Source organism: Augochlora pura, chromosome 8 (assembly GCF_028453695.1).
Source record: "Augochlora pura isolate Apur16 chromosome 8, APUR_v2.2.1, whole genome shotgun sequence".
In the NCBI taxonomy this organism is placed as follows: Eukaryota; Metazoa; Arthropoda; class Insecta; order Hymenoptera; family Halictidae; genus Augochlora; species Augochlora pura.
In genome coordinates, this window is record NC_135779.1 from 1,491,773 (window position 1) to 1,516,143 (window position 24,371).

General features: G+C 51.1%; 1 protein-coding gene across 9 annotated transcripts in view; it reads left to right on the forward strand.

The window, feature by feature from the left end:
* Osp (myosin phosphatase Rho interacting protein outspread) overlaps positions 1-24,371 on the forward strand; it is a 150,086-nt gene that overhangs the window by 116,355 nt on the left and 9,360 nt on the right. For 7 of the 9 annotated variants that reach the window (XM_078188528.1, XM_078188532.1, XM_078188533.1 and 4 more), the window contains exons 4-10: positions 12,828-13,016; positions 16,109-16,181; positions 16,686-17,294; positions 21,917-22,089; positions 22,301-22,441; positions 23,117-23,278; positions 24,087-24,259. In XM_078188528.1, coding sequence (XP_078044654.1) covers positions 12,828-13,016; positions 16,109-16,181; positions 16,686-17,294; positions 21,917-22,089; positions 22,301-22,441; positions 23,117-23,278; positions 24,087-24,259 — 1,520 coding nt within the window. Of the gene's footprint in view, positions 1-9,152; positions 9,271-10,937; positions 10,961-12,827; positions 13,017-16,108; positions 16,182-16,685; positions 17,295-21,916; positions 22,090-22,300; positions 22,442-23,116; positions 23,279-24,086; positions 24,260-24,371 lie in introns of those variants that run through there. The other 2 variants (XM_078188530.1, XM_078188531.1) reach the window with 2 other exon arrangements.

A 24,371-nucleotide genomic window follows, 5' to 3' on the forward strand; every position in this document is an offset into this window, starting at 1 on the left:
GTGTCGTTCTCGGTTAGGTCAATTCCTCGGGGTCGCGGCGCATCGGCGGCCAATTTTCCCGGCCTATAAACGGGACTCCCGGCACTCTGGCTCGTTAGGATGCTGCGAGTCTCGTGCCAGCGAAACACCTGTTCGACGGTCAAACCGTCGGCTGTTTCCCGCGAGCGAAAGGACAGGCCTCGCGGGAAAAATCGTTCGGCGAGGCGACGTTGCGCAAAGATCCTTCGACAAAGGAAAATGTCGCGGCGCGAGTTGCGCAAAGCGGAGGATGTTCCTCCGCGGCAAAAGATCGCGGCGACGAAACAGGGCCGCCGTCGTCGTCGTCGTCGTCGTTGTCCTTGGTTCCCGGCGCTGTTTTTTTCTCCGGATTTCAGCAACGGATCGAGTGAAGACGTACACGATCGAGGCCTCCCCTCTCACCTTTTCCACCGATCGACGGACATCCACGCTCGAAGCGTGGAACATCGTTAACCTTTGAGATCATCTCGAACACACGGACACGGACTCGCTCTCGCCCCCGTCCTCTTCGTCTTTACCCGTGCCTCGGCTCTCTCTCTCTCTCTCTCTCTCTCTCTGCCTCGACTCGCGCGTGTGTCGCTCCGATGCATTCCGCGAGGATGACTGCCTTTTCCCGCGTGCGTACGCGCGCGCGAAGAGTAACGGGACCGCGCCGAGAGGGATCGATCGCGTCCCGGAGATCGAAGGTCCCGCGAGATTCGATTCGATCGTGGAATGGCGAAGGTCGCCGGCGAAAGGAATACCGTTCGTAACTTATCGATCGGGCCCGGAGATCGTGGAACGGGAAGGCGAGCAGGAAACTACGCGACGGAAACGCGCCATCTACGCGCCATCATCTCTCGATCCATTGTCTAGCAAGACTCGAGTACGTGTCGCTCGAATTACGACGAGACAAGAAAGAGCGTATCTATCATCGATCAATGTAACAATCGTCGTAGAATTGGCTGCCTTTTATGTAATTTGCGACAGAGTATCGAAAGAGAAGTATATTAAAATATTCAAATTAATCTGAGTTTTATTACATGAAAGCGATATTACTCGAAGAGAACATTAATGTTAAGCTTTTTTTTACAATATTAATAATCGAATTTGATAATAATAAATGGGGGTAATTTGATCTGATCTTGATGTTTCGAACGCCAGTGGGCGCCAACAGTAGTCAAAGGGTTAAAACGTGAATTCTCTTTCCCCGAATGTGTTAATTCCGCCTAAAAGACCGAGTCAGGCTATTTGGAAAAATGGCGTTACAATATGAGAAAATGGCTCGCGCCCCAATCGGTGTTGCACGACAGTGTCTGTTACCGATCGCGAGAGCATCTCCGGAGCAACCGAGCCGGGCGCTCGTAGCGAGGCGTGATCCTACCTTCGCGACTCTGCGGTGTCGTTTTCGCACGGTCGACCAGTTCCATCTGGAAAAGCAACGGGGGTCTCTCTCTGCCAGGCGTATCGTCGTCGACGCTGAACGATCTGGTAACTTTTCATCGGTGAGAACAGGTCCCACCGGTGTGTCGGGGCCGTCGCCTCGCGTCGCCTCGCCCTGCCTCGCGCGCCAGGGGAACCTCGCTGGGAAAAACGATCGATAAAACCGGAAACCCATCGAGTCGCGGGCGAACGATGAGCCACCGACGCCGTTCCTCCTCCCCCTCTTTCACTCTCTCTCTCTCTCTCTTTCTCTCTTTCTCTCTGAGCCACGACCAGTCGGCGACAAATGGCCTCGCCGCGATAATAGGCCGCGGATAAATTGGAAACGACGAAATCGTCTAATTCAGCTGGCTTCGATCCTCCCCGGTTCGCGCGCCGATTTATCGCTTTGATTAACGAAACGCGAGCGCGTCGCCTCTCTCCTCTCTCCCCCCACCTCTAAATTTCGTTTTAATAGATCGCCAATTTATAGAGGAGCCCGTTCCGTACGATTTGCCCGTGTAATTATTATCATTGCATCGAACGTATCCCCGCGTTGCACGTGCAGTTAATCCTGCATTAGGAGCAGTAAAAAAACACGTCTCGGTTCTCATTTTCTGGATCGGATACCGGGATCGAACACTACGTTTAATTTATATGTTCAATTAACCGAGCTTGTCGGTGAATTTAGATCGTTCTATTTAACCAATCTTTTCATTTCGAAGATCCTCGCCTTTTCTTTTCTAAATTACAATATTACTCCTTTTATCGGTTCGAATAAATAACGAAGCCTGGAATACCTGTGTTGAATTTCATAGCGTTCCGCGATGAAAGAAAAATTACCTCCGAGAATTCTTTTCGGCTTCTCTCAGCCATCGGTTCTACGAACCATGGTGGTTTGTGTTTTTACAAGATAAGAGTTCGTCACCAGGGCGAACGGCGACTCTCTTTCGCCTTTTCGGCGAGCGAGCGTTCTAGTCTCAGTCGCGATCTCTCGAGTCTTCTTTTATGAAATAAAAGGAACGATTTATAAAGCATTATTATTATATTGTATACGTTCGGTAACCTGAAATTCCAATAACCTGCCTCTCGAGCGTTTCTAATCGCGCTTCTCGTAAACGACCAGAATCCGTAGTCCAGTTATCACGCAGCTCGCAAATAGCACGGTTACCGAGACTTTAGATTCCATGCTAATAAATCGGCCGCTTTGCACGGTGGTTAGGGAAGCGCGATATCGCTGGACACAAGGTAATCACTGTTCCTTTTGATTTAATTTCAGCCGGCGCATCGTCGCGCATCCTATCGAACGCCTCTTAGTATCGCGCTTAAAAATAGATCGCAAAAATAACCGTAATAAACCGTAAAAATAAAAGCGGCATTTTATCTACGAACCTAATCGGAAAATGAAACGAACTTTGGGTTTGATAACCGGACGATCCTCCCCGAGTGTTTACGCGCAGATCGACGCCGATTTATCGGCGGCCTTGATTAACGCCGCCGGAGCCGATCCGTTCGCCGTCTATCGGCCGTCTATCGGTTGCCGGCCTTCCGCGATCGGTTCCCCAACGAGTCCGACTCGTAATTGGATTAAGTTATGCCGGGCATTAAGTTATGGCCGATCCGGTAATACCGCGCCGCGAGCCCCGCGCGAAGCCACCACGTTGTAATTTCGTCTAAATTGTGCGTGCGGCTCGAGCGCGCCTACCAGGTCCTAAGCTCTCTATCTGGCCGGACGATCTAAATTACGGTCGCCTCCTATAAATTCTATCGGGCTGCGATACCTAGGAACCGGTGCGATCCCCCCGTTGGGCCTCCTCCTCTCGGATCGTTGATTATGTCCGATCGAATTGGAAACGATGGACCTTTTATTGTTTCGCTCCTGGACGCGCGGATCGCATCGCGCTTTCTTACCATCGCGGATGTCGAGTATGAAAATTTACAGTTTCGAGATTGAGCTCGCACAGCCTCCCGTCCAATAAGATACTATAGTTTTTGCTGAGAGTACCGTAGATCCATAGAGTACCATAATAACAGTCTTAGTATCATTTGCGTGATAGCGATCTTCTATATTTTTCTCAGCCTAGTAAGCGCCTATTAGAGCTTAGAGTTGATTATGGGAGGGCACAGAGACTTTTATTCCTTTGCTTCGAAATATCGAGCAAGGTCTATTTGATTAATCCAAGCGATTAATAACTCAATTTATTAGATTAATCAGAGACTAATTCTCGCGAGCGATATTTTCAAAATGGGACACCGTATAGTTCTTAGCTTCGATCCAACGTCCCGTAATTTTTTCAGAATCCCCCATCCATCGATGCCCGCTCAATATTCCAACCGATCGGCGCATTTAATATTCTTCTAATGATTATTACGACACGCTGGGACTACCGATCCATCGATTTCTCCGAAGGAAACTTTGTCGGCCGGTCCGCCGGTGAGATAGGGGGCTAGAAACTGATTAGAATACCATGGATTTCCTCGCGGCTTGGCTCGGCTCGGACCGAGCTACTCCTCCCCTGCAACGTGACGGAATGCGCGAGCCGGGCCGGGCCGGGCCGAGCCTAGTGGCTTTCGCGTCTCTCTCTCTCGAACAGAGAGATGAGTTTGCCGAGCCACGCACTATCCACGGAATTTTCTATCAGTCTCCCTTTAACGAGACTCGCGAAACGAACGCGCTTTTCCGGGGATGCGAATTTTCATTATATCGTCGCTTCCTTGTTGACGATGCACGATCTATTGTAATTTCACTTGAGAACGATCAAATTTATCTTTATTACCTCGAGGATCGATTGGAGAAGATTTATAATAGAAGAAATAGGAATTGTCTAGTCCTATTAAAAAAAGTTATTAAGAACGAATAAATGCTAATTAACCTTCTCAACAATATTTCCAGATCCCAGAAATTTTATCAAAAACAGCTTAGAACCCTTTCTTCATTAAAAAGCAAAGAGAGCGACAGAGAATACGAGATCGTTGCGTTTCATTCTCGTTTGCGTCGTAAACGGGTTAATTGTGGAAAACATCCGCGTAGACATTCATCACGATTTTTAACAGGTGTAACGAGCTGCGGACAACGCAACGGCGTGTTTACTGTTTCGCGTTTAAGAAAATCCATCCGCAGTCCGCTCACGAGACATCTATCCAGCAGGCTCTGGCCGCGTCGTGATCGCGGCGGATATTCAATTATCAAGGCTATCGTAGGATAGCATCGAGAGTCGTCTTTGCGACGTTTCAGGGGAAATTGCAAAACGGCTTCTCTCCGCGTGGGTTTGGCCGAGCGGCAACGTGTTCCACGGGACTCTTCGTGGAGGGAAACTTAACCTTTTGCGGGCTAACCTTTCGCGGATCGCCTCGCGGCGGACTTGGCCGATATGCGCGCTTCGTGCGTGCAATCGTCGCGGCGCACCGGTGTCTTCGTACTAAAACGGCGTTGTATTTCTTTTTAAGATAGAATTAATTAATTATAGACATCTTTTAATCATTATTGTGGGTAATAGGTCATTTTAGGGAGGATTATTAAATGATTCAAATTTGGCTTGGTTTTGAAATATTTGGATTATTTTTGGGGCAACTAATATTGATTTAGGCCAATTTGGCCAATCTGTGGCTTTCGAATCCTGCGATCGCGAGAAAGGTAACACGCGCGATAATGTAATCGCTCGCGAAAGATTAGAAGCAGGTATATTCTGTTCCTAGTCTCGTTTTGTTAAAGCAGTTGCGATCGATTGCTCGAGCTTTTATACCTTTCACCGAAGCGGTTTTAAATTGACAGCGAAGCCGGGATATTCAGAGCGGTTTGTCCAGCGCCTAATTAATTTCGCGCCTCTGTCAGAGTGTGTTGGTTCGCTGGATTGTTGAATTGCAGGTTCGGCGTAGCTGTAATGGCTATATAACGATGTCGTAAGATGTCGTAAATGCTCGGTCTTTCCGGGTTGCGGACTGGTCGTCTGACCGGGTACCGACTCGTTCTACTTGAGTCCTACGACAGCTATTCTTCGTTGTTCCGGATGTCCGATAATATTGCTTTATTACTAACCTTGTAACCGGGTCCAATTTTTACACGGGCAAACGTACGTAGATTTTGAATTAACCGACACGCCCGGTTACTGTCCGCGTCGGCTAGTTAACCCTTTAAGCTACGATTTAGATTCGAAGATGTTGGGCCGCTAATCGGGCTATGCCCGTAATATTTACGTTTGGCCCGACCATCGTACGCGGACTCTGCCCGTCATTGTAGGTTAAGGGGTTAAGTAAGGTTCGTGTCGCTGGACGCAAGGGTTAACTAATGAATTTCGTTTAATCGAAATATGCTTTCATTGAGAGTCTTAAGAAGTGGAACAACGACGAATGCCGATTCCTCGGCTAAACACGGGTCGTCCGCGGGAGAACGGTGTTTACAAACTCACGTCGAGGTCGGTACTTTGATACGGCGTGGTGTTGCGCGAAACGGCGCAGTTACGCTTGCGTGGCGCACAACTTTTGCGCTGAAACGACGGCGAAGTTGATTATTCTACACGGATAATCAATGAAATGAAATGAAATGAAATGAATTGACTGCTGCGTGGTCGCGAGAATTCTTTAGCAAGCAACGCGCGTACAGTGCCGCGACGCGGTTTTGCGTTCACGACTCCCCGGTTTTGGAGCGCTTGCAACTTAGGAAACGGACAGGTCGGTTTACCTTGTCTCGTCTGGTCGGTTTAATCCACTAATTACAACGTTTTTCGCACGGCTGAAGATTTCTCGATCCCACTTCTATCGCTTCCAAACGCAGAGTGCCGAATCTGCCCTCGCATCGACCACCGATCGCAATCGAGTGGGGATCGACGCGCGCGCATCTTCGGCGCTGGAGAAGGGAGATCGCACGTTGTCACACACACACACATATACACACTTCTCGTCGGTGTTTCGCTCGCCTGGAGACAATATGCAATCAGCCCGGTTACAACCTTTGTTAATAATTAGTATTAATGATAATTATAAATATTTATATATAGCCCGATGCGAATATGCTAACGCGTCGACGAAATTTCCGACGGCGCTCTCCGCGGCGTTGAAATTTCGCGATTAATAAATCTCTGTGTTTCGAGGTGCCGCTAGGCCGGGAGCGCGGTTCGATTCTCTCGCAATTGAATTAATGGGCCGATGTCCTTATTAATTGACTTTGCCCCGGTTACAAATTGCAGTTGGTATCGGGGAGCGCGTGCGCCGGTGGCTGCTCTTATTGCCGCGGCCCTCCTCTCGAGGATACAGGAGCGAGATCGAGAAAGAATGAAGGAGAGAAAGAGAGAGAATAAAGGAGAGAAAGAGAGAGAGAGAGAGAGAGTGGAGGAGAGAAAGAGAGAGAGAGAGAGTGGAGGAGAGAAAGAGAGAGACCGAGATCGCAGAAGGTCGAAAGAGCCGGGTTGTTGCACGTCGAGTGCGATCGCGCCGGCAATGTTCGCGTGACCGACGAGGACGCGGAATCGAGCTTTCCGCTCGCGACGAGGAAAGAGGGTGTCGATCGAGTCCGGTGTTCCCTTAATGGCAAACGATCTTTAATCCTCCGAAACTCGCCGCGTACTCTCCCTCTCTCTCTCTCTCTCTTTCTCGCGCTCGTTCTTCTTCTCCCCTTTGTTTCGCTCCTTTCTTTATTCCGTCGATCAGCCCCCGCCCGATGGTCGATTAATCGTGGCCGACGATTCTATCAGGGCCCGTCGTTAATGTAACGCTAAGAAGATTTATCGATGACGCAAATAATATGCAGACAGTCGTTCGAAGTGACGCGAGCGCTCGCTTATCTCGCCGCGCCGGGCGCAAGATTAATGCGCGCGCCGAGCGGCGCGTGTACCGCAGTTAATAAACATTGCGGAGCAATAATAGCGAGCCGGGCCCGGGCCGCGTCCGCGTCTCCCTCGCGGAAAGAATCCGCGGGCTGATCGAGCGAGCGTCGAAACGTCAGCGCGAGCTTGTTAGTCAATCGGCGGCTCGGCGAGCGACGATCCGCTTCTCCTCGCGCCTCCACCGCTTCGCCTCGAAAGCACGATCCCGAAGCCTTCTACACGGTGTACGCTCGCAATTTTCGCGAGGTCGCGCGCGATTTCCGCTTCAGCTTTTTTTTTCGCGCAAATTACCAAGAACGCGTGGCGACGCGAGGCAAGAGGAGGCGATAAGCGTCGCTAATTTCCGTAAATTCGCCGGCGACTCGGCCAGGGTGTTACGATTTAATTGCCGCGATTAATTAGAGGTCGGATCGGAGGGGAGCCGGGCGAGTACGCTCTACGCGAGCTTCGAAAGCCTTGAAACGCTCGTTCCGGACGGCCTTCGGTCGACGGGAGGCGAAGCTGCCGAAGACAAAGTCGAACGGAGAAGTTTCTCTCGGCGGTGCACGCGCGGAGAGCGCTCTCTCCGGCGTAACACGGAAAGATCGAAAGATTGTTGGCCGCGGTGGTAGCGTGATGGTTTTCCGAAAGGGTAGAAGCGACCGAGAGAGAGAGAGAGAGAGAGGAGAGATCGGCTGGAAGATGAAGAGACCGCCGCGGGGCGCGACAACTCGTGTTTTACATAAGCCGTGCGAATCTTATCTCGCGTCTTCCGTTCCGTTCTGTTCCGCGCCCCGTTCCGTCCAGTTCTGCGCTCTGTTCCGTTCTGGTGCACGCTCCTCGAAACACTGCGACCGGGTCACGAAGAAACCTGCTGCTACCAGATTCTCGGCGACCCGAACCCAACCCGCCACAGTTTGTATCGCTTCTTTCGCTTTCGAGACGACGAGATGTCCTATCGATAGAAGGTTCCTCCTAATTACAAGCGAACTAGAAAACGCCCGTGTAGTACCAGGTGCGCGAGGGGACTCGACAAACGTCGGTTTATAAATCCGCCGGTTACCGGTCCGCGCGGCCTGTAATCACGGCAGCCCGAGCTAATGACATTCCCCGGCGGAACGCGTCCGACTGTCCGAGATAAATCAAAACGCGCGCGAGGACATCTCTCCTCAAATGAACCGATCCCGCTAATAAATACGTCGCGCGCGCGGGAAAAACGCCGGATCGGGGCGGTCTCTCTCGTATATACATAACGTCCGCGGTGGCAGTCGCGGCTTGCGGCCGGACGCGCGCGAGCCGTGATGTATCGTCGCGTCGGACGCGTCTGGGCCGGCCGGGGCCCCGCGCGCGCTCTGCATAATCCGCGGACTGTCCGGAGCGGGAGCGTCCAGGTGCTTAATAGAGGCTCCACCCGTTCCCCCTCGACAGATCGCCAATTTGATCCTACATTTATTCCGGAATAAAATCGGAGAGAAATGTTCTATAGGGGACACGAGGAGAGAAATTGCAGTGAGCTGCTTCTTCGGCAAAGATCTTTCATTCGACTGCCTCCTCCTCGACGAACCATCTCATCTCCAAAACAGAGACCTCTTATCTCTGAACATATACAGTATACTTGATCGGCGACCATCTCAGAGATCGCTTACAGTTCGCTATCGATTCTCGCGTTTCTCATGGAACGCGTTGATATTCCACTTTGCACTTTCGATTTCCGATTCTCGCAATCGCCGCGTGGTTAAATATCGGCGGAGGATCGATCGATCCCCGTGGATCGGCCTCGTCTCGTTGCGGAATCGCTCTCGTAGCACGCGCTCCGGCCCGCCTTTAATCCCACCCACGCGACGACTGGACGCGCGTGCACCGGTCGGCGCGGCGCATAAACAAATAACAAATTGTAGTCGCCGGGCAACAAAGTGAGGGCCGGGGCCTCGGTCGGGTCCCGCTCCGGTGTCCCGGGAGCGTTGGACGTTTCATGGATCGTTGTGTACGAACGTCAAGTGTGGTTAATTGTACGGTCTCCATTCAGCCGTGGCAAGCACGCGGATAATAGAAAGTAAGACGGCGGGGTCCGCGCAATACTCCGAACGCGCGGCGCGCGAGGAATTTTCGTCGGGCATTTCTAAATCGTGGATTTTATTGGCGTCGATCGCGGAGACCGTAGAGACCGCGGCGCGCGCGCGCGCGTTTTACGCTCGCGAAACGCGATCCACGATGATTTCGTGCGCGCGCGCCCAGGTAACAAGCTAACGGTACGCCGGCTTTGTCGTGGCTGTTATTAAGCGCTCGCTGGAATTTAACGTCGCCGTTTCTGGGTTATAAATACGGGTTAGCCGGGTAGCTCGATTAGCTGCCCACGACTATTCGCAGCTGGATTGCGGAGTTCCGTCAGGCCGGCTGTTGCCGCGGTTCTTACGACCGAACGAATCGGCCGGATCGATTCAGACCGGAATTGTTGCGCGCGAAGGCTCCGCGCTGCCCGGATCGCCGTCGCGGACCTCTTAAACAAGAATCGGCGATTCTTGTTTAAGAATCCGACTCGTTAAGACTAACTCTTTGAGACTAGACCTGCGGCAACCAGACACTCGACTCCGAGACGTCGATTAACAACGCGGAAACTTCGGGATACCGTCTGTCACAGCTCGCGCCGTCTTTCTTTCCGCTCGATTCTTTCCCGTCGGCTTAGTCCCCTGAATCGCCAGCAGGTTGTTTCACGGCTGGAGAGCATATTTCCGCCGCGAACTTCGCAATTCCCCAGGTGGAGCTCTAAACTGCAATATCACGGAAACGTATTCGAAGAAACGAGTTCAACGGTAGGACTCGCGCGAAAGAGCGACGCGTGCTCTCGAGGAACCGGCGATGCAATCTAGTATTCCGCGGAAGGCCGGACAAGAAGCGTTCACGGCGTATTAATAAAGCTAAGCGGCGGAGATTCTTCAAATCCGCGCCGGATCTCGTAAGAATCTCGACTCCGATGCCGCGGAAGCGAGAGGGAGAGAGAGAGAGAGAGAGAGATCTCGGAGCCACGGCACTCGGAAGAGTTGCGTGAATCGCGTGTCCGCGGCCGCGCATAATTCACGGCCGCCGACTATTTTTTCCCTTGTTTTTGTTGCGTTCGGCCGCGACGTAATTCTCGAAACGCGAGAGGAGGCTCGTCCGCTTGTGCATCATTCCGCGGGCGCGGTCATATTTCTCTCCTCGCGTGCACGGAAAAATTTACATTTTACATACGTCCTCTCTATCTCTCTCTCTATCTTTATCTCTTTTCTTCTCTTTTTCTGCTTCTTCTTTCTCTCGGCCTACACCTCCTCCGTCGCGCGCGGCCCAGCGTCCCGTCGTTTAATCGCCTCGAACGAGCCGAAGAAGCGGAGACGCGCGATTTAACGGGGATTTTTTCCAGCGCGGATCTTTTGCTCCGCGACGGCGGTCGCGTTAACCGCGCGCGCGCGCGACTCGTCGTCTTGTTTCACGCGCGCCGCTTGATTAAGCGGTAGAAGGCACAAGCGGCCGCTGACGAACCTTTACCGTTACCCCGGGCTCTTTTATTGCCGGAGACCGGCTAATGAACCGCTTCCACCGTGGCGAAAATCTACATTCGACGGATCTCAAGTGGACGATCCGCGACGGATGCGATTACGCGTGCGCCCTTTTTTCACGAACTGTGTTGACGGCTTTTGGATTTCTTTCTTTTTGGAAATTAAATTTTTCCCGAAATTTTATAGGCCTGGCTGTATGTGTTTAACCAGGTAGCTGCGTACTTTATTTCTTCTACGATTTATGTCAAAGTGCTCGTGGTAATATATTCACAAATTTCGCACACTTTAAGCTGATACTAAAACAATGATCATAATCTGGTGACGGATTGGATCTGGTGAATTATCATAAGACGGCGAGGTGAATGGGAAATTAGGCAGGTGTCCGGTCGGTTTCGAAAACAGGAGTCTTCCGGGTGTGCGATCTTCGCGGGCCACAGTCCCAGAGGAATCGATGCAGCGACTTTTTTGCGGTCGTCTCGCGATCCTGTACAGCCGTGATCCCTCTTCAATTTTTTCCGCGTGTCCGCGACTGACAGCCGGCCGCTTCTTTCGATCCGGCTCCCCGTCTACCACCTCGTCACCGTTCCCCGTGTCCCTGTCCGCGTCACGCGTCAGCCGCGTTCGAACGTCGAAAGGTTAATTGCCGCACGGTTACCGATACTTTGTCACGACTCGCGCGACACGACTGCCGGCTTCGACTTTCGAGAGACGCAGCTTACGCCGTATCGCCGCGATCCGGATCGTAAAAGTCAGCGACGCTTAACATTCCTCGTAGAAACGTTCGACCTTCGAAGGCTCTTTGCCAGAAGGAAATTATTCAATGAATTTCCAAGTTCTTCGAAGCCTTTCAAAGTTTTTAAAGAACTTTTCAAGGCATCGCCTGCCTCCAGGGAAATAAGACAGCCTACTCGTGACCCCTAACAGCTCGTCTTCGCGGAGCCGCAATTTCCGGCTCGCGGAGAATCGTCACCGCGCCCTCGGTCTGCTCGATTTCGTTTTACGAGGCGAGAACTATTCGCCGACATAGTAATAAGGCGTTACTCCCGTGAAAGCATCGCTTTTACGAGTGGCGAGCAACCCGGGCTCGTAACGCCCCGCTTATTGCGCGCGCGGGAGACGCCGAGCGGAGTCTCGCGCGACCCCGAGCCCGTTCTCCGCCCGAAATCGGCGACAAAGTAACACCGGAAGATTTTATTCGCCCCGTCCGCGGTTTTTACCGTCGTCCGCGTTACGAGGCACTAAATTATCCCGGCCGCGGCCAACGGTGCAATAAAACCGGCGCTCGACAAATAAACCGCGGCATTGTCGGGTGCCCGGCGCTCGGGCCTCGCGGTCCAGCGGGAACGGCCGATAAAAATGCCGTTTCGCATCCTAGACGCGAGCCGATGGCCGATAGCCGAAACCTTTTCTCGGTTGGCTAATTTACCGATCGAGGGAATGGGAATTCTGAATTTGCAGTTAATCAATGGTCAGTGATCAATTGACCAGTTGTACTATGATAAGTGGTCAGTTGACCAGTGGTCAGCGATCAGTTGACCAGTTGTACAATGATAAGTGGTCAGTGATCAGTTGATCAGTGATCAGTTGACTAGTGGTCAGTGATCAGTTGATCAGTGATCAGTTGACTAATGGTCAGTGATCAGTTGACCAATGATAAGTGGTCAGTGATCACTCGTACAATGCTAAGTGGTCAGTGATTACTTGACCAGTGGTCAGTTGACCAGTTGACCAGTTTCAATTTTTATTTAATATCGATCTCTCCATTACGAGATAGAATCTCCTAACTCAAAAGGTTAACAACACCAATTATGCTTTTACCGATCATGTACTTGGCACCGCGCTTTGCGAACGAGCTTTCAAACTTTACATGAAACTGCGATTCCGGAGGCTATTCGCGTCGATGTTCCGTGTGCAGTCTAATTTATAATAGTCCCTCAATCGACATTCAATTATCGTGTCATTAAACGAGATTGTCGTCTGTGTCCGATGATTACCCCTGGGTGTATTGTCGGCTACGACGACAGATTATTGATCGGAACGCTGTGATTAACCGGCGACATTGGGTTTTTGTTTGCAGCCGGAGACGGTACCCCAAGCGAGGATCGACATGACTCGCGTGCTGGAGGTCGCCGCAGCCGAGGACATCACCGGGCATCCTTACAGCCTCGCCGTGACGTCGCCCGAAGGCGTCACCTTCGTGAAGGGCACGTGCCGCGAGGAGACGCGATGGTGGGCTGACGTGCTCCAAGTCTACTCGAGAAACAAGGTACGGTCACTGTTCGTTCCTTTTCCGGCGAAATGGTCCAAGCCGACTCGTTTTCCGACATTGGCCAAAGTGCTTGTTACATCCACGATATAAGACACTCGAATTAATTGTATGCGCGTTGCTATACCAGGTTATGGTAGATGCCATTCAGCCACCACATTTTCTCCTGCCAATTCTCCTTCGTCCTTTGCACTGGAAGCCTCCACAGCGGAGCCTTTTATAATTTAATTCCACTGTCTCCGTATCGGAGCCTTTGAATATGAAAAATGAATTTTCAAACAAGAATTATTTAAAGAACTTATCCTAATATTTAAAGAACTACGAATCCTTGTCGCTTGAATAGGAGAGTGAAGCAAAGTTGTCGCGGAAATAGAGTTTCAACGGTCGGCCAGCGGTCGCTGTAAAAACGGTAAAACGACAATGTTTCCCGTCGATCCGCGCGCTGCCTTATTAAAGCCATTTCCGCCGGTGCGGCGAGACAAGTCGGCCGGCGCGGCACTGGTATAACTGCACGCGTAACAAGCATGACGCAGAAGGATGCAGTAATGATTATGCGGCGCACCGTAATCAACGAATGACAGCGACGGTCCCGTCGGGGGTCGGGTACCTCTTTTTCAGGGCTGGGCCTGAAACGTGTAATTCGCTGCTCGGAACCCATCGCTACGGTTCCGGCAGACGTATCCGGACGAGTCGAAATTCGCCGAAATGCAACGCGGTGATAGGTTCGCTAGACCTCGTGACCGTCGAAGAATTCGCTTTGACCCTTTCCGTACGAGAGCCGAGAATTAACCCTTTGCACTCGAGTGGTGGCTCTGAGGCACCACTAAAATTGTTATATAACGTTCCAAGATCATCCAAGTTTATATTTAAAAAAACTACGTTAAATAGTGAAATTATCACAAGAAAAATTTCATATGCATACAAGTGTATTTTGTTGCATGAAATCAAAATACTATAAGCCAGAGAAGTTACTCGAAATTGACAGTTAAAATTGTTTCGAGCGCAAAGGGTTAATACGTTCGCGGAAGAGAGGCGGGCGAGAGAGGACGGTTCGAAAACCAATGAGTCGGTTCGTAATGTCCACTTCCGAATAAACATTGTCAGCGGTTGAGCAGGTAATGCAGTGTCCAGTGTCCGGTCCGCCGGTTAATTCCCGGCGAAGAAACGAGCTCGGCAAAAGTGCGATAATGCTCGATCATTAGCGCGGGCTGTCGCGGCGTCACGCTCGTTACCGCGCGAAATAATGCGAGAGCTGGATGGCAGCCGAGTCGTCGACGTCGGGCGATCCGCGCGAGCGGGGCTCTCCTCTTCTCTCCTCTCGCCAGCTCCCCGGGACTCGCGCTCACCTCAAAGGGACTGCTGCCCGCGTCGCGGGGTTCTTTGCTCGTTTCTTTTCGACACTCGCCGCAGGAATAGAGGAGCCGCGATTATGCCGTGTGCGACTCGCGCGATGCTGCGAACGAGGGACAATGAACGGGGCCCCGACCAAAGTCCTCTCTCTCCCGTGTTTGTTAATCCCCGGGGACGATTCAATTCGCAATTCCCGGCCGGCCGATTCAGCCCCGAACTGACAGCCATTCAGAGCCCCGCTTCGCGCTCCGGGGATTAAGCTCGCCCGATAGAGGTGTTTGTATTTCAATTAATTTTAATTGAGCCGCTGGCCCTCGCGCCTTCTAGCTGCTCCCTTCCTTCGACCGAGACCTGGCCGATCTTTTCTCCCGTCGTGGATATTTTCAGACAGTTTCCTATCTTTCTGTTGTTCCAGAGAAAAGTACTGAATAAATCAATAAAATTCTTCGTGAGGCAGATCTTCGCCAGAAGATTTTGAAATTACCCACTCGAGTTCTCGTCAGAACAATAAATGCCAGGACCTTATCCTCGCCGCGATCTCCGCGTGGATCGTCTGATGCCTTGTCGATAGACGATCGAGCGTGTAGTCACGTCATCGTCGCTTTCCTGACAACGGGGATCGCGTAAAAAATTGATTGATCGAAGAGAACGCGCCTTCTTCTTCTTCTTCGTCCTAGGAAATCGAGCGAGGTCGATGAACCGAGTCTCGGCTCGAACACGAATTTCTCTAAGCGGAGATTCACGCGGAGATGGAGGATCAGGCGCGCGCATTGTGCCGCGCGTTAGGCGTCGATTCGGTTACGCAAGGAATGATCGATCGGCAAATGGAAACACTGTGCGGACCTGCCGGCCGGCCGGCCGGTCGGCTAGCCGGTGTAAACGTACGATTACGTTACGAGGCCAAGGCGAGAAGCGTACGCGCACGCCGACACGGGAGCGTACGCGAGCGGTGAGCGCGCAGGAAACGGGGCTTTTTTTTATTTTCCTTCCTCTATCGGCTCGCCGCGACACCAAATGCAGTCGCAGTCGCAGGCGCGCGTCGTCCGATCCAAATACATATGTAGCAGCCGCGAGCGCGAGAGCACCGGCTTCTTCCCGCGCCGGAACACCTGTCCGATTCCATTTAAACGAGCCTCGTTAATTGCGAAATGATCCGCGAGCACGGCGCGGAGCGCGAACGCATTCCACGGCCTCGATCCTACCTCTCTATCTTCGTCGGAGTAACTTCATTCTCGGAGCCCCCGATCTTCCTTCGCGCCGAGCCGAGACCGCGCCGCTTCTGTTTTATCGCTCTGCTCGCGGTTATTTAGTCCCTCGGATTTAACTATCGACGGAAGCCCCTCTCTCTCTCTCTCTAATCGAGTCGTGCTTTTCGCCTACTCGTTTCTCTTTCATAACTCCGCGGAGCCTGCTTCCTTAAGCGTTCCCCCGTTGATAGTCTACTTCCTTTCCTAGGAAACGATGAAACGATTGACAGGAATGCTACCAATGGTAACCAACAGTAGCCAACAAAGCTGGTAGCTTTGACGCGGAATGAAATGAATTTGAATGGACACGGTATGAAGGAGCTATACGCGAATCAATACGAACCTAACGTATAATATCTATGATCATAAGTACCTCAAATTTCACGGTTTATTCACCGTTTCGGTAAACGGGAACGGAAGACGCTCTCGTTCCAAAGTTTCCGCGCCCCTAATTGGAAGATTGCTTAACCAGTTGGACCGTTCCATCTGTTCCAGGGCCGGCACAAGCGAAACGCCACGTTCCCCGGCGGACAGACGACCATACTTCAGGTCACACCGACGATCAGGAGTAAGTAATTCGTTTGGGCCGTGCTCCGTTCCAGGCCTGTCCCTGTCGTTTACGCGGCCAATAATTCTCGGCCGTACAACCAAAGGTTGCGCTTTCAATGGATTCGTGACGCAATGCCTCATCGAGCGACACTTACATCAACCGGCCGCGGCATAAATAACGCGTCGCCGCGCCGCGCCGCGCCGCGCCGAGACGTTCGCCGGGGCCGATTCGCGCGCGCGGCTTTCACGTAGTCGGAGACGGAAAATAATTGTCGATCGATTAAAATAATGAGGACAAAGAGCCGACGTCGCCGCTATTTATCCGTTCGAATGAAAACGTGCTGCCGCGATCGATTCCAAGCTATTCCGTTCGCGTACATTTTTCGCACGGCTCTTCGCATTAAATCAAAGTCACGGCTGTGACATGTTAATTTTTCGATACGCGCGATTTAGTTCGATGGAATTTAGACGTCACCGCGCACCCTTCTTTTAATTCGAGATATAAACTTGGTGGAATTTTCAGGCAACACGCCGAATCCTCCTCGTCCGCGGTTCAACAGCTGCCGCTCGGAGCCGCGCAGCAATACGTGGATCCCGGAAGCGAGCGTGCCGTCGGACCTCTGCTCGTCGGTGTTCTCGTCGTCGTCTTCTCTGGTGACGAGCAGCGTGGTGGCCACGTCCAGCAGCTCCGTGATGAGCAACGGCAGCTCGGAGACGAGCAGCGATCACAGGAACAACTCGGTGTCGCCGTTGAGGAGCGGCGGCGGGCCGCTGGAGAACGGGAGCACCAGCTATCTGGCGTCGATGACGGTGACGTCGTCGTCGTCGTCCCCGTCCCCGTCGCCGTTGCCCGCGACCTCGTCGACGACGACGACCGCGATGAACGGCTCGGCGGTCGGCGCAGTTTATTCGAGCGCGCCGAGCAGTGGACCGTCGACGAGCAGCTCGTCGCTGACGGAGAAGCCGCCGATCGTTCCCAGCGAGGGCCGGTCCAGCTACAAGGATCAGCCCGCGAGCAGCGCGTCGCCGCCGACCAGGGACAAGCTCCGAGCCGAAGACAAGGCCAGACGCAGGATGAATCAGCACGGGGAACGGCCGAGCTCCGGGCCAGCCTGCTCCACCGAGAAACTAGGTCGGTGCACACGAATATACATACGTAACACGTAGAAACAGCCCCGGGGGCTGAGGCAGGCGCTGCTCTCGCCGAGACGCCGGTTCCACTTCCGGTTTCCTCTTTAGATAAGAGCCGCAGCCCCGCGGCTGCACGACCATCCGATATCTTGCTCGTTTATTTAGACCGCGTGGTTTTTATTCCGACCGGCGACAATCGATTTCCCATCGACTGATGAACGATTCGATCCTTGATTTACGAGACCGTTTTACGACTTTTTTTTTTAAAAAGGACCGGCCGAAAAATATCAATTTTTTAAATGTAAAAATACACAATTTAGAACGCTGTCTTGGCGAGATAATTACAAAAATAATCGAAATTATCCGATTTTAATTTTCCGCGCGCGCGCGCGCGGTGTATAGATAGACGAGCGAAGGAGAAATCCGCCGCATCGAGATCTGGTAACATGATTCAGTTTTACGGCAACAATGGCATCCCATTCTCAATTGGAGAGGAGGAAACTGGGTCGGCCACGCGGCGACGATGATTTGCGCGGCACGGTTAAATCGTACCTGACCCGTTTTCCATCTGACAATTGACGGTATAAACAGAGCAGTTAGCGCAACGATGCCACGGCGAATCAACCGTGCGAAATAGCCGATTCCCGTGGCCGATCGTGTTCGAGCGGGTTCCTTCGAATTTCTTAACCCTTTCGGTTCCATATATCCGGCGTCGATGCGACGATGGGTGAAAATAACAGAATTTTATACAAGTGTCTGTTTCCCTAATTTCTATCGAACGTACAGAACACAAAATAATATTCTACAAGCTGACTTCTATGTAATTAAATTGAATACAAATTATTTCGCAAAGTCATCTTGATAGAAACAAAAATAATTTTGATTGGTTGTTTCGTCTTCTTGAATAATGGAACCGGGATAAACAGTTCAACGAGAAGAAGACGCATTTTATTTGTTTTGTTGGAGAGTCGGGATTCTATTAATAATAATTGGAAGCGATGGACAAAAGTATCCATGTGGAGCAGTTTTCTTGGCGGCGGCGTTTCTCGCGCGGAAAAATGGCGGAACGATATAATTGAATCGGAAAGGCAGCCTGTGGTGGAAGGCACGCCGCGGCCAACATCCTCTAACCGGAGTGTCTCTGTCATTACCACCGGGAGGATCGTTGCGGCTGAAATTAATCAGGCTCGCCACGGAAAGAGATAGACAGAGAGAGAGAAAGAAAAAGAGAGAAAAAGGGAGGGAGAGGGAGGCGCGTCCACCGTTTTCTCCCTCCGAGCCTCCGATAAGGGATTCCAATTAAATTCAAAGGGTTTTCTGCGTGGCGTTCCCACCACCAGCGTGTATATCCCCGCCGGTACGTGGTTTCCAATCGGCGATAAGTCAGCTTGTCGTTTCCAGTGAGCTACGAGCCTTTAATCGCGATATGATTCCGCCTTCGCCTTCGCCTTCGCTCTCTCGCGGAATGCGCCTTCTCGTTTCCACGCGGCCAACGTGCCTGCCGGACCCCGGCTAGAGAAACACCTTTTACACCTTTCCACGTTCGGTTATTTATTCCCGCGGCTCTTCGAATCGAAACCCTGCCTGATATAATAGTTACATTGATTCGGGCCGCGCCGCGATTAATCGACGAATAATTAATGGCCGCAATTCCGCCGCGTCCTCGCGATCCATCGCCGATCCGGATAATTCGATATATATATTCGGAAACTGGGATTTTATTTGTTTTCAGTTGTTTCGCTGTTTCTATACTTTCTATACTGGATCCTCTATACTTTAATAACAGAAGAATTTATTTCTACTTCGATTCGAAATAAATTAATGATATTCATATTTAGTAGATCTTGCATAAAATCTTCATTATTACAGTGCTAAGGGTCAAAATAGCTTCGTCTACAATGGGTTAAAGATATCGCATAATTTCCTCTATATCGTCTCTTACGAACTCGCGACATGGGCGTGGCTTCGCAGCTCTCGCGCAGCCAAACGAGAAGTAACAAAGCGAAACTTACCTTCGGAGGGCAAACCGTGACCCAGTCAATATTTCCCTTGTTTCAATAAAAATTGATCGCGGCAAGGAGGAAGCGTCGGCGAAAATCGCGAGGATCGCGCTTGGCGTATAAATCGCGTCCCGGTTCCTCGGGATCGGGCAATCTAAATGAAATCTGCGGATGATCCGGCGATCCAGCGCCCGTGCCGAGATCTCGCGGCGCGAACCGAGAGTGTCGGCAGATTTTCTCGGAGATTGTGCGCACGCAATTACGCAACCACGCAGGAAAAGGGAGGCGTAATCGCGCGCGGGGCGGAATTCTCGAAACGGACGCCGCGGCCGTTCTGCCTGCTAGGATAGAAAGTTACGAGGATCCTCCTCGCGAGCCTTTGCTCCAGCTGGAACATTTCTGCGCTATTTTGTATCGAAATGAACGCGCCGTTGATGCACTTGGTTTGTCCGTTGCGTTTAGAAATTTGGATTAACTTTCGAGAAATTTAGAAATTGTTCCACAGTGTCATAAAAGTCGATAAATTCTTCTAGGTGTAATAATAATTATAATGATAAATTCATAGATAGAAAAATACCGAGTATTTTTCAAGCCGTCCAGCGTTCTTATTTAAATATTATAGAGTTTATTATGTCCCTCGTGAGGCTCGATCTCGCTCTAGTACTGTCCGCTTCATCGACCGTCTAATCACAAATTTCAATGAAATCTAAACACGTTTTAAAACGGTAAACGAAAGAGGATATACAAACCTCCGCAGGCAATGGCAGAAAAATATAGAAACGACGTTGGATCGAAGAAAATTGCAGGTGTAACCGTCGCGTGGTCGTGTGTCGCAAGAAGTTTTCCGCGAACGAACGAGACGTTTCAATAACCATTTCTAAAAACGTCCTCATCGGGACAGGAGAAAGTTTGTCACGCGATAAGCTCCGATCGTCGATTACGAGCTCTTACCCGGTAGCGCGAAACGTTTACCGAATCGCGAAATCGGCGACAGCCGATGCAGAACGACGCCGATCCCCAGAATTCCCGCGGTAATAGAGTCGGTTTGCCAGCCGGCGGAAAAAAAATCCGGCGAAATTACAGGCCGTTGTTTTTTTCGTCGACAGCCGTTTCCCGTTAGCGGTAAAACGTCCCCTGGCGGTGCGGCCACGGTGTCGTTGAAACAGGTTTTCCGTGACAACGCGCGGCTACCGCGCGCCCGCGCGCGGATATCGGTCCCCCGCGGCTGTCGCAATCAGGCGATCGCCTGATCTGATCGGGAATTAGGCGTTTTTCAGGGGAGCAGCCGCGTTAACGAGCCGCCCGGGCAAGAAGCTAATTCGATAATGGCGCGCGAACAAATTGCGGCGGGTAACGGTGTCGAGCGGTTAACGCGCGTGCCCTCTGCCCGGGGATCGAACGAGTTCTGGCACTTTTTAATAACCTCTGCTCGCTGTTTTCCGCGCGGCTTGCGACGACTGTCTTCGACACTTATCTACAGATACATTCCTTTCTCGAAAGTTAACTAAAACCGCCCCTGTTTCGATATATACGCCGAAAACGTCGTTTTACCCTTATCTAAGGTAGGAAACGCAGGAATAGCTTTTGAAACCGCCTTTTCCTCTTTTTTCCGTATCCAAATCAAAGCTTTTCTAGACCAAGATACAAATTCCAATCGCGGGTATTGTTTTAAAAAAAATCTCGGAGCACTAAATATTTTTATAAAAGATTTCTAGGTCCGTGGTTCTGACAATAAAATTTTTCTTGATATATTTATACGCACAGACGTTTTCTAAAACGAGCCGCATCGAATCGAAGCTTCTAACTAACGAGACCTAACTGTTCGCAATACGATCGGAAAGAAAGCACGCTGCCGGGACCGGTTTCCGCGAAGAATCGGCGAAAAATGCTCGTCGTTCCAGAGGTTTTCCTCGATTAAAACGCTCGCGCCTCCGTTTATTGCGGCGGCGGCGACGGCGGAAAAGCGTCGATAATCGGCTGGCAACCGGCGCGATTCGAATCGATCGAGCTGATAAATATCGTTAATAAACTTCCTGCAGTTAGCGAACGGTTTTTGCCTGAACGCGGCGCGGCGCGGCGATAGTAATGGCACGAGGATCATAACGCGCGCTCTTCCGTCGCGTTTTTTCCGCGATCCGCCGCGCCGGAATTACCTCATCATCGGCAGTTTGCCGCGAAAGAGAGAGAGAAAGAGAGAGAGAGAGATATATATATGAATTATGCCGCTTGTAGGATGCGTCTAATTTGCCGTGAAGATTGAATATTAACGCTTCCGCGCGGCAGGTAGCCTAATCGACCCTAAATCAGGGATCGCTCTTCTTTCCGTCTCCACCGCTGACAGAATCGTTAGCCAATGGGCGACGTTCGTTTCGAAACTAGATAGTTAATATTTATCATATGGGGTGATAATAGAACTCGCCCGCGTTTGAAAATAATTTTTATCATATTTCTTTATATATAAAAAATTGTTAAGAGCTGTTAACTATTGCACGAGCCACAACATGCAGTTCCATAATATACATATAAAATGCTTCAAGTTATATAAAATGGCAAAGCTACAAAAACTGCTAAAATGGTTCCGACAGCAAAGGGTTAATTCAACGATTGTGTTACCGTGAATCAGATGACGACGCCTGTCGGAGGATCCTGCTGGAGCACGAGAGAGAAAGAGAGGGCAAGCTGCGCGACATCGCGGCCTCGCTGACCCAGCCCCGCGTCCGCAGGATCAAGCCGAGGATATCCGAGCCGACCAGGGACGTCGTGGACGCGGTGAACGCTGCCTACCAGGATAAACTAGTGAGCATTCACTCATATCTACAACTTATTCAAACAATAATGTGATCGAATTCGATGTTATATCCATAGAATAATAAATTTTGGGTTGGAATCTATGAAACGGGCGTTATTGGTTAGTCTTTACTCAGCTGCAACGCCCGTTTCATAGTTTCCAACCTATTAAATAAATGTGTCCATTGTCCACCCGTAATTATTTCTGTTTTCAACACAGATCAGGGGAGACCCCGACGGCTGCGGCCTAGACATCTCAGGCATCAGATATTCCCCCACCTCGGAGCTGCGGGTCGACCTGCCCGCCGAAGACCTTCTGAACATCAAGAAAGGTTGGCTGATGAAGCAGGGCCTCAATAAGGTTCGTATCGAATTTAACACGCTCGCTGCCCGGCCCGCATACGCAGACTGCAGGTAGACACCGCTTTCTGGACGCGGCCAGCTTCCTGCGGAGTTGTTTGATAGCTGTTCGGTCGATTAGGTGTGCTCTGTTCGGAACGCAAACACAAGTACCCTGACTACCTCTGTAATTATATGGTAGAGTATTTTCCCTTTGGAAACAGTAGGAATCGGTTGCTCTGGGAAAACGTTCGCCATTTTCTCCCTTTGGATGTAGTTTAATGTAATTTATTCCTCGCGCTTATCTCGACAAAAGCGATTATTCGACTATATTTTCGAGTATTCGAAGCCTTAGGTTTATTTAATTTTGTAGTAATGCACGCGAAGCTAACGCAGTTCGAAATTTCCATAAAAATGGCTTTTATAAACTGGATTAACTTGCAAACGCGTTTCGCCGCGAACGGATTAACCGCGCGGCGGAATTATTGTTCGAGACCCTCTCCGTATCCGCGGGCGTAATCTATGCGGGCCCGTGGAAGGACCTGTCAAGCGAACGCGACGCGACGCGCCCGACAAAAAGCGGGCCGTGGCATCGCGTCGTTAAAGCCGGCCGGACAGCGTACGCGTGTTTCGATTGCTCATTTTCCTCGAACCGGCGATTAATAGCCGTGCATAACGAATCGCATTGCGTCCGCAGGAATGGAACAAGCACTGGTTCGTACTGCGCGGCTGCGGCCTCATGTACTACCGAGATCCCTGCGCGGAAGATAAGGGTATCATGGACGGCGTCATAGATCTGAATACCGTTACCGCCGTCACGCCCCTTCAAGTCGCAAGAAATTATGGATTCCAGACCGTGGTGAGTGTGACCGGGGGAATTTCGCGGCCGGTGATTTACGGTAATTAACATTCCGCGCGAACGGAAATCCAGTTAGGCCTTCTCCCGGCTTCTGGACTGCCGTGGAGCCGCGGGACGACCAACCTCGCTCCGCTGCCGCGGCCGCGGAGCAAAACGAAATCCGCGCGGACTTTGCTCTGGGCGTACGACCTCTTCGGACCGGAACTCTGAATTCCTATTTCGAGAGACGTTCCACCATTTTTCCTGCCTCAACCCCTTGCACTGTGACTCCTTTCACGTTTCATTAACTAGCGCTTATTTGTTCTTAATATTGAAAATATAATATCTTAATATCTTAAATATTAAGAACAAATAAAATATAGAGATAAGAACAAAAATAAAAGAAATTAATAATATTCGTATTTAATAGATTTTACACTGATCTATCATAGGGCAAGGGGTTAATCTCCAGATCGCTAGAGATTACCTGTAGCATGCATTTCTTGGTACGCTACCGATGAACAAACAAAAGCCAAGGTAAAAGCTCCGTCGAACAGTGTCGAAGAGGCGTAGTTAGCTCCGGCAGTGAATCAGCCGGCGGGCTTTGCGGCTAAATTGGATTGCCGGAATTAACTTCCGCGCTGGGAGCGGCTGGGAAAAAGTCGGTAACTCAATTTCGCGGTAGAACAGTTCGCGCGAGCCTACTGGCTCACCTTCCTATTCGTGTCACTGATCTCGAGTCATCTGGCGGCCCTCTGTCCCGCTGATCGACCCAGATAAACGATAGCACGGTTCTCCTGCATGCTTGTCGCGTTGTGTTTCCGGTAAGGCTTGGGACGACCGAGGATCCACCGTGTTGTCAGCGGTGACCGCTGGAATCCGCGCCAGCTGGATGTCTGCAATCAGAAGGGCCGCGAACCTGCCGGATCCCGAGAGCAACGCGGACTCCATGTCCGTTTGTCAGGACGGCCAGCAGGACAATACGCCGCAGTCGCCTACCACGTAAGAAAGACTTGTATTAGTGACAGTGGATTTGGAAAGTCCTGGAAATATGGAACGCCTTGCTGCCACCTTGGACGGCGCTTGCTCCCGGCTGAATAGATATTTCGCCGGG